The sequence below is a fragment of the Diabrotica undecimpunctata genome, chromosome 2 (assembly GCF_040954645.1).
Source record: "Diabrotica undecimpunctata isolate CICGRU chromosome 2, icDiaUnde3, whole genome shotgun sequence".
NCBI lineage: Eukaryota > Metazoa > Arthropoda > Insecta > Coleoptera > Chrysomelidae > Diabrotica > Diabrotica undecimpunctata.
In genome coordinates, this window is record NC_092804.1 from 76,177,558 (window position 1) to 76,187,619 (window position 10,062).

General features: G+C 32.9%; 1 protein-coding gene across 1 annotated transcript; it reads left to right on the top strand.

The window, feature by feature from the left end:
* Window positions 1-4,371: 4,371 nt before the first annotated feature.
* Window positions 4,372-9,589, top strand: LOC140433724 (uncharacterized). Its single transcript, XM_072521702.1, has 2 exons — window positions 4,372-4,395; window positions 9,119-9,589. Exons 1-2 carry the CDS (start codon window positions 4,372-4,374, stop codon window positions 9,587-9,589), a joined length of 495 nt encoding a protein of 164 aa, XP_072377803.1.
* The last annotated feature ends 473 nt before the right edge of the window (window positions 9,590-10,062 follow it).

The window sequence follows — 10,062 nt, forward strand, 5'->3', positions numbered from 1 at the left end:
CAAAAATGTGAATACCGAGCAACAAGATCCTTGCGGGATAATAGATTAGCGAAGTGTCCTATACAAGACACAAAAACTCTTGGGAAACAAGCTCGTGGATATGATTTTGGATTTGATCGAAATAAAGAAATTCATTTTATAGAATGGAACAATAATAAGTGTGTTATTATAGCATCTAATTTTGATAATATAGAATCTCTCGCAAAAGCTAGTAGATAAAATCAAAAGCTTAAATGAAAAGCTTTATTTCTTAACCGCATGCATATAATATATATTCATAGGAGGCATGGATCAGTATTAATGGTTTATTGGATCGTTGCTCTGTAGCAGTTTTCTACAGAAATTTGACTCTTAGTATAAGAAGTATAGTAAAAGATCGAGAACATCAACATTTAAAGTATTTACGGATATAAATGTAATAAGACAGAACAGTGCATAGAGAAACGTGAAGGGTAGAGAGGATGTCCAGGAATTGTAAAGCCAAACCACTAACATATCGTGGAGAATGTACTGCAACATAGTATTAAAATTTTTTTTATACAATATTATAAAACAAACTTAGTTTTATTAGACGCAAAAAAAACGTTGCAACTAAGGGGTCAATTTGGCCCCTGTTGTTATTTGAAGTTACTGTATTTTTTTATTTGAGGCAATAATAATTTCATATTTTATGATTTTTAATATTTTGATAAAAAGCCTTATTTGCCACAAAAAAATTGTTTTTAGTCAGTTATTATCGTTTTCTCGGAAATTCGACAATTCCTTTTTTAGCTTCCTGTCGAATGGATAAAATTATATTAATGTACGTTTGTTCCTAAAAAGTCTTTTGTTACATCATGTTTGTTTGTTGAAAGTTTTTTGTTTTTGTTTTTCTTTATTAGATTCTGCTGGTTCTCCTTTCTTGAATATTATAACATTCGTTAATTTGTGAAAACGACTGTAAAAATGTCTCAACGTCGACTATCAGAACTTAAACTTTTTAAAGAAATACGAAAAATAGAAGATGTTTCGGGAGGTAATTAGAAAGTTTTATTGTACAAGATTCATCAATTTATGTAAACACTGCTTCTACTTCTCAACAACACGATTCAGCTAATATTATTGTGAATTTAAGTGCATCTAAGCCAAGTCGTAAGAGAAAGACGTCAACAAGCAAAAGCTACTTCAATCGGAGACAGAGAACAATGGAAAGGCAAAACAACATTAAAAGTATTGGTACTGGATCAGTTCCTATCGGAACGTATAATAAAAAGGAATAATTGTGCGGTAAGTGCTTGGCATCTTACAATCAACGAAAGCATGTTGTGTCGTCTACCAAAAAGCATTATTGCAAAAGCACATCGATGTTTGAATAATGACACATAGACTGTAACTTTGGAAAAAACTGGAGTCTGCTCTTGATGATATGTACGCAAGTAGACTTGGCTTGCCTGATATCAAAATATGTATATTGTAAATGGTTACCTTAATACTGGTACTGATCATCTACGCAATAAAGATACAAGTGTTAGTGAACATGTTGTTTTGCAGATAATGAAACACACAGGCAAGATGAAAAAAAACATCCTGAGAAAGTAAGTTTTTATAATCAAACCAAATATGGGGTTGATGTAGTGGACCAAATGGCGTGTCTTTATACTGCAAAAGATGCTTTAAAACGAAAGCCTGTGCACGTGTTTTATAACATTCCTAGAGCAATAGACTCGGTCGTTGTAAGTTTATTCTTCAGCTGTGTGAAGAATTGCTGGCTCCATACCTTGCCTCCCGAAATCTAGTACTACACCCAGCAAACACACCGGTCCAACAAAAAGCACTGTTATTATAGAAAAACGAAAAAATATTATTAGAAAATATTTTTTATAGATAATCATACTTCCAATCAGTGCCACGGCTGTAACCAGTGCCACGACTACGCCAGTGTGTGACAAACGACAAAAACTGCAAACTGTATGGTGTCCAAATTATTAAACAATTAAATTTAAAACTAAAATCAGATTTTATTGTCAATAAGTTGATATATTTTTTTAAACTGGTGTTTTTTTGATTTAAGAACTTGGGGCCAAAATAGTCCCGTTGGGCTTTCTAGGTAGATATGCTAAGTCAGACTTTCTAGTGTTAATTCCAATAACTATTTTTAACTCATTTATATATACTTGTAATTATGATAACACTAATGCACAGAGATCTATTTATAGGACAGTTCAAATTTAAAAATGAAAATAAATGAAAACAATTTCATTAAAATTTCCTATTAAGAACGATATAAAGAATAATTGAAGACTGGAAATATATAACGGGCTAAGCAACAAAACCATTATTTTACAAAATATGAGTTTTTTTCAGTAAACACAGTGGAAAAAGAAAAATGTTATAATCTTGTATTTCATTGCAAAGTACAAACATTTTTACACAAGTCTATGGTTTTTTGAATTGTTTAGTTACGTACACCCTGATAAAAATAATTTCTTTAGTTTAAAAAATATAACGAGATATGTGCACAAGGTAATTTCTTATATAAAGGGTTATGTGTAAACATTGAGCCAAAGGATAAGTTAATAGAATATGCTTAAATAATTCTAAACAAGACAAAATTTATGTACCCTTAGAGTAAAGAAGTCATTATTAATTAGGAAATATCATTTTTATTCAATAGACCTCATTAACAAATTAAAGCGAAATAAAGTTTTTGAGTATTAAAGTAATAATTCTTCAAAAAAGTCTTTACTTTTTTCACTTAAGTATCCCATCATTTCGCCAAGGTCCTTCTTTTTGTTCGCCGTCAACCTGCTTCTATATTCCAACGGTAATAAGGAAGATGCAACATTTTCCATAGTAATGCCTTTCTTAAAAACGCTCACTTCTTGCCAATCCTTCAAATCACAGAAAGTTTTACGAGTAAGTACTTTTCCAGGTTTATTTTTCACTATCCTAATGCAATTAAGTTAAGAGATTTGGACACGTTGCGTATTAAGAGTTCTTGCAGATGCAGCATCGAAATTATAAGAATCGTTAGTCTGTAATAATGTTGCTACGTAGGGTTGACCAAGCCGTGCAGAAACAATTAATTTGACTAAATCTAAAGGAACATGATCTCGGACATGTGATACGGGGCGAGAAGTATGGCAGCCTGCGTCTAATAATGCAAGAAAAGATAGATGGCAGAAGAAGCATCGGAAAAAGATGAAGGCTCAAGAACCTGAGAGAATGGTTTGGATGCAGCTCAGAACAACTATTTAGAGCTACTTTCTCAAAAATTAAAATAGCTATTATAATTGCCAACCTCCGTAGCGGAGATGGCACCTGAAGAAGAAGAAAGGAACCTCGCAACGGGACTTTCTCTTCTTTTTCTCTATTTGTGCGAAGTCGCGATCGCAACTTAAAACGAGTGGCCTGAAACAAGCTATTTTTGTTCTATTTCGTCAATAAATCCTTCTGCGATCAGATAAAACCATAAGTAAAGCAACATCCGGTTTTTATTTTGTGCGCCGCAATTATCACTCCAGACTATCAATTTACGTTTTGGTGTAATTTTTCAGCAACGCACTGCTTTCAATATTGCAGATGCAATTTCATTTCCACCCCTACCTGTTTGTCCTTCATGCCACAAAAAAGTAAAAACGCCATTGTTATCTCCGATGTGAATACCAAAGTTGTAAACACTCAGTTGCCTTTAGTAGTACATTTTACTGTGTGTTAGAGCAGGAAGACTAAAAACTTGTTGAAGGTCCATACCAAACGTACAAACATCACTATTGGGCATTTGCGACTTCTTGTGATCAATATCCATTTCTTTTCTTGTCTTCTCAGCTTTACGATGCGATGGTGTAATTCTAAGCGATGTTTCTCATTTAGGTTTGTTGGATTGATCTTCATCGACGCATGAAGCAGATCACAAGTATCACATGTGTCACTGCGAGGCTTGCGAAAAGAGAGTTTAGGGAATTTGAGTTTAAGTATCTTATCAAAATATTTTCGGCCTACGTTATTGTCCGAATGTTTTTCATTAAAAGACCGGTGTAATCTATTAGTGTTTAAATCACTGTTTAAATATTCTTTCTTAGTCTTATCCCTTGAATAGCGACTTTCGTCTCTGGGCAAGCAGTTCACACGGTCGACAATCCGCTGATCATCTTTATCGGTGTATTTTTTTATTTTACCTTTGTTGCCTCTTTTTTCGGTGAAACTTACTTCTCTCTTCTTCGGATATTTAACAAGTGTTTCAATGCGTCGTTTGGTAACACCAAACAGACCTTGAAAAGTCTTTTTACGTACTCTTAAAACACTTCCTCGTCAATTTGGAACACTGAATGCTATAGACGTTTGCTTATGACTTGAGTTTGCATCCACATTTTTAGGGCGACGGTTTATAGGATGAAGAGTGATGAGTCCCATCAGGTAAGTATTTTGAATTTTAAAATCAGCTATTTTGTAAAAGTCACCAAAAAGTTTTAACTTCTGTTCATGCTCCAACTTTTTGCAGTTATAATTACACTTGCAAAGAACCTGAAAAATGTTTGTAATTAGCTCCCTAATTTTTAACATAATAGGTAGGTATAACAATGTAAAAAAATCCTATTACAATATTGTTTTTAACGTGGTCTAGAATCTACATCAAAATTAAAAGAGGCTTCAGTCTTACGTTATGTTATTGAGAAAACTAAGTAAAAGATACATGTTCTAATTAAATAGAAATCTGTAATATAGCTTACACTATCAGATGGAGGCTTTTTAGCCTCTACAAGTTTGATTCGTTTTGTTGTGTAGGCCTCTCCGGCAGTTCGAAGCTTTTTTCGTTCACCTTGCCAGGAACCTTCACCTTTTTGCCTTTTATTTGGTTTCGTTGTATTCATCTTCAACTGTATAAAGTAAAATTGGTAACTTTATTTTAATTAGGAAACAATGGGATCCAGTACAATCCACACGTGGTTTTAACCGCCAAAACAAGACTGATTCATTCCAGATGTAAAAACATCGACTGAGTGAGTGCGCACACACATAGTCCACTATATCGGAACAACACCGTTTCACTTAGCGCGCGCGCATTCTTCAGCAATACTTTAAGCAGATATTCAAGACACTTATTACTTGGCTCATTAAACAGGCTAACGGCCTAGCTACATATCCCACAAAACTGGAGAAAAAAATCGATTTCAAATTTCTGTCACTTAGCCCGTTATATATCACCACTCTTCAATTGTGTATAAGTAAAATTTTGAAATTTAAACAAAAAAAATTGGAGCATTACTGGATATTAATACGATGGCATTGAATTTTATGCTTTTAAAATATTATATGAATTCTAAACCACTTTGAACTTACTTTAAACGGTATTGCCATATTGGTAATTTAATAGCTTGGACATAATTTAGTTTAATTTCAAACATCTGTTGACTGGCCAGTTATTTGTCGCAGTTCGTATGTATTTAAAGACAACCTTTTAATTTTCTATTTAAAAACATTTCTATCTCTCTCTGGTGAAGTCGATTCAGAGTAATGCATAAAATGTCAATGCATCTTTTCAGGCATACTAAATAGATACGTTTTGAATTCAACAGAAGTGGGCAAACTCGCAACAGCGATATTAATGGTATTGCTATTTTGTTTATTTCCCCTTTGGAATACCAGTCCTAATTAAAGCAAATATGTGAATCAGAATACGGTGTGTAAAGTAGAAATGTGACGATATAAAGTTTCTAAAATTAACTACTATTGATGAGATTCTATTTATAGAATACACTATAAAACATTAATAAAATAACCAGCATTTGATTCAAATATGAAAAATTTCACCTGGCGACAAAAGATAAAAATCTTGTATGAACGAAGAACTAAGAACTGTATAATCACAGAAGATCGAATATATCTTTATTGCCGTATTTAACCTTTTACTACTGACGTGGATATTTAAGGACGTAGACTCTGACTTGAAGTATGGCATACCGTTGCCTATTCTCCTTTGTGTTAAATATGAATGTCTTATATCACTGTATTTGTTTTTGAAATCAACTGCAGAACGATCCTTTACACTGATGTAGAATAAAAATAAGACTCCAAATAAAATAAACTTTAAAAGAAAATTATGAACGCATCCATAATATTCAGAAGAAATTGTGGACGTTATTACAAAATCCTTTATAAACTGAATTACAAAAAAACTTGTAAAGTAATGTTATAATGAACAAACTAATAATATGAATTTAACATAAATACTGACAACAAAATACAAAATACTGACAATAATTAAGAATTACAATAAAATTTTGCGCACAACGTCCGCAAATTTTCTTTGTGTACTGTACGCACACTAGTTTTATACAAGAAAAGCACAAATAAAATGTTTTTCGCTTTAATGCACTTGAGCATAAGTAACACGTCTTAAGCCTTTGTTTAAGCCTTTGTTTAAAATCTGCTTCTTTTCGGCGTTTTTGTCCTAGTATTCGTTCAATACAATATATTAATTATTTCAGGATTTTGTGATTTTCGAGTCTTCTTTGAAGATGTGATAAAACTAATTGTTTTGATAACTCCTTTGTATAGTGTGGCCTTCCGTAATTTCCTTTCGTACTGATTGGTGTACAACATGTGAATTAACAGCAGCTATATTAATGATGAGGTAAAAAATAGCAATGACACAGGTAAAATAAAAACAGACTGGCTAAAATCAACATTCGTAGCATTACCAAAAAAATCGAATTCCTTACAATGCAATGATTATCGAATATTAAGCTTGATGTCTTATGTCCTTAAAACTTTTCTCAGAATTGTCCATACACGAATTTACAAGAAGTGCGAGTTCCAGATGAGTGACACTCAATTCGGATTTCGAAACGGATTGGGAACACGAGAGGTTCTTTTTGCTTTAAACGTGTTAACGCAACGATGCAGAGACATGAATGTAGATGTATATGCATGTTTTATTGACTATCGAAAAGCATTTGACTGCGTTAACCATCAAAAGATGATCGAAATTCTGAGAACAACTGGAGTTGACAAACAAGACTTGAGAATTATCTCAGAACTATACTGGCACCAAACGGCAACAATTGAAATAGAGCACACAACATCCGAAGATATACAAATCCGACAAGGAGTGAGAGAGGGTTGCGTCTTATCACCGCTACTCTTTAATTTGTATTCGGAATCTATATTCAGAGAGGCATTAGACGAGGTCCAAGGCGGAATTAAGATTAAAGGAATCAGCATAGACAACATCAGATATGCTGATGATACCATCTTAATATCAAGCAACGCACAAGAACTACAAAATATAATAAATGCGGTAGTTCACCACAGCGAAATGTTCGGTTTACATCTAAACGTTTCCAAAACTAAAACTTTAGTATTTTAAAAGACACCAATAAACGTACAGGTGTATGCCAAGGGTCAAATAATAGAACAGGTAAATTCCATAAAATATTTGGGAACAAATATCAATAGTCAGTGTAATCCAAAAAAAAAATCCTATCAAGAATCGAACAAGCAAGGAAAACATTCATGAGCATGAAAACATTTTTTACAAGATCAGACCTTAGTCTACAGCTTAGAATCCGAATGATCAGATGTTACGTTTTTTCTGTCTTACTGTATGGCTGTAAAAGTTGGACAATGGACTCTGAAATAGAAAAAAGAATAGATGCCTTTGAGATGTATATATACAGACGAATGTTGAAGATTCCATGGGTACAAAGAGTTACTAATGTTGAGGTACTTCGTCGCATGTGTAAACAAAAAGAATCACTAACAATAATCAAAGAGAGAAAAATGCAATACTTGGGTCATGTGTTGAGCGGCGAAACATATGAATTACTTTAAGTTATACTGGAAGGAAAAGTACGGGGCAAAAGATCAGTAGGAAGACGCCAGAACTCGTGGCTGAAAGACCTGAGGAGATGGTTCGACCGCTCATCCGCAGAGATCTTTCTCGCAGCAGTTTCCAAAACTACAATTGCCATTTGGATCGCCAACCTTCGAAAGGAGACGGCGCAATGAGAAGAAGAAAAAATAGTAACTGATCATTAGCGACAACGACGTTTAACAGAATATTTGGCACATTTCGCATCTAAGGTATCGACACCTCCATTATAAGACTATATTGAGCTATATTTTCTGGTTTTCCAGTAATCTGATCCGTGCTTTTTATTTGGTGCATCAAAGAAACAAGTAAAACAGCCTTCGATTTTTTTTGGCACATGGGAAATTAGGGTTAAACTTTTCGTAAATCTATAATAAAGTCGAATTTACTTTCCTGTATTGGTGTGGCAGAAATTCCAGAGGGATCTTATGTTTATTTTTCCTAAGGTTTCCCGCATACGTTAACTTCTTTACTTCTAAATGTTTTAGTCATTCTATAGAACTAAACCATTTATCGGCTGTGATATTACGATTGGTTTCATCTATTAATAAGTTCAGGAAGTCGAAATATAGGCATTGTATAAGTAACTTTTGTGCATCAGTCAATTACATTTTGTACCTACGCCTTCCCCTAAAGCCGACCAAAATTTCATTAATACAAACACATGTACCTACGAAATACAGTTTTGACAATTTATTATGATTATATCGAATATGTTACGAATGGCTTCTATTGAATATATTTGTCGCCTTTTCTCTTCAACCAGAGGGTTACCAAAACGTAAATATTTTAGAAATATTGCAAATCTTTCTTTTGACATAACACATCTAAACATATCTTAACCAGTGCCATCTATAGTCAATATAGCGTTTATATCTTTGTCATTAGATTTAAAAGCTAATGTATATAAAAGCAATCCCTAAAAGGCTTTTAGTTCTATTTTATCAATTTCATTTAGTTCTGGACTGTTTATCATTTTATATGTATGTTATTATTATTTATTTTATTGTATGTTATTTATTATTTGTCGATTTAAGTATTTCTGGTATTAAATCATCGGCCATAAGGAACTTCAAAACAATTGTTTTAGAAGTTTGTTCAGAAGTTTTGTTTCTTAAATATTTGAACCCAACAGCTGGTAATTTTGTAACATCATTGTGTAACGGAGTTCTTACATTTTTTAGGGTTCTGTAGTGGGCCACTTAAAATGATTTTTGCTGTACGAACATAACTTCTCAGTATCATTTAAATTATATTAGTTTTCAGAACTACGAAGCAAACGAAAAAATAGAGAAACTGGAGAGGGAAAAAAAGAGGAAAAATGTAGTAATACAAGGACTAAACATTGACACAAATGATCAAAAACTATTGCGAGAGGCCGTAGAGAACTTTCTAAAAAAAGAACTACAAGTGTCAGTAGATGTAAATGGAGCGAGAAAAATAGGAGAAAATACTACCTTAGTAGAACTTAACAGCGTGAAGAACAAAATTGAAGTAATGAAAAATAAAAATAAACTAAAAAACAAAACAGACGAGCGAATCTACATAAATGATGATATGTCAAAGGAGGAAATAATTATCCAGAAAGAAATTAGAAGTAAGGCTACGGCAGAGAGATATAATGGAAAAAATGTAAAAATAGGATTCCAGAAGCTAATCATAGATGGAGAAATATGTACATGGAATAACAGCCAACGACAATTAGTAAAAGATAAAAATGTAAAACCAAAAAACTAACAGCAAAATTTAAACAGGATAAAATAACGAAGACGACTTGGCAAGATAAAGGTACAAGAGATGAACAAAATGTAGAGATCATTACTGGAAACAAAGTAATAAACGAATGCATATTAGTAGGGACATGGAATGTAAGAGGAACGTACGAGGAAGGAAAACTAAAACACATAATCGACGAATGCAAAAAATACAAGTTCGAAATAGTAGCACTACAAGAAACAAAACAATTAGGGCAAAACTCAATGGAAATAAACGACTATTTATTTTTCAACAGCGGGGGAGAAAATAGAATGTTAGGCACAGGCTTTGTGGTAAATAAAAAGCTGAAAGATCTAATCGTTGACTTCAAACCAATTTCAGAGAGAATATGTGTATTAAGAATAAGAGGAAAATACCAAAAAATAACATTTATAAATATACATGCACCGACTGAAGACAAAAGTATAGAAATAAAAGAAGACTTTTATAATCAA

What these genes read in the sequence shown, in the direction of transcription:
- LOC140433724 (XM_072521702.1), top strand. Translation starts at nt 4,372, where the DNA reads ATGAAGAGTGATGAGTCCCATCAG. An exon ending in AGAGTGATGAGTCCCATCAG is followed by an intron (nt 4,396 to 9,118) that starts GTAAGTATTTTG and finishes ATTAGTTTTCAG; the next exon opens with AACTACGAAGCAAACGAAAA.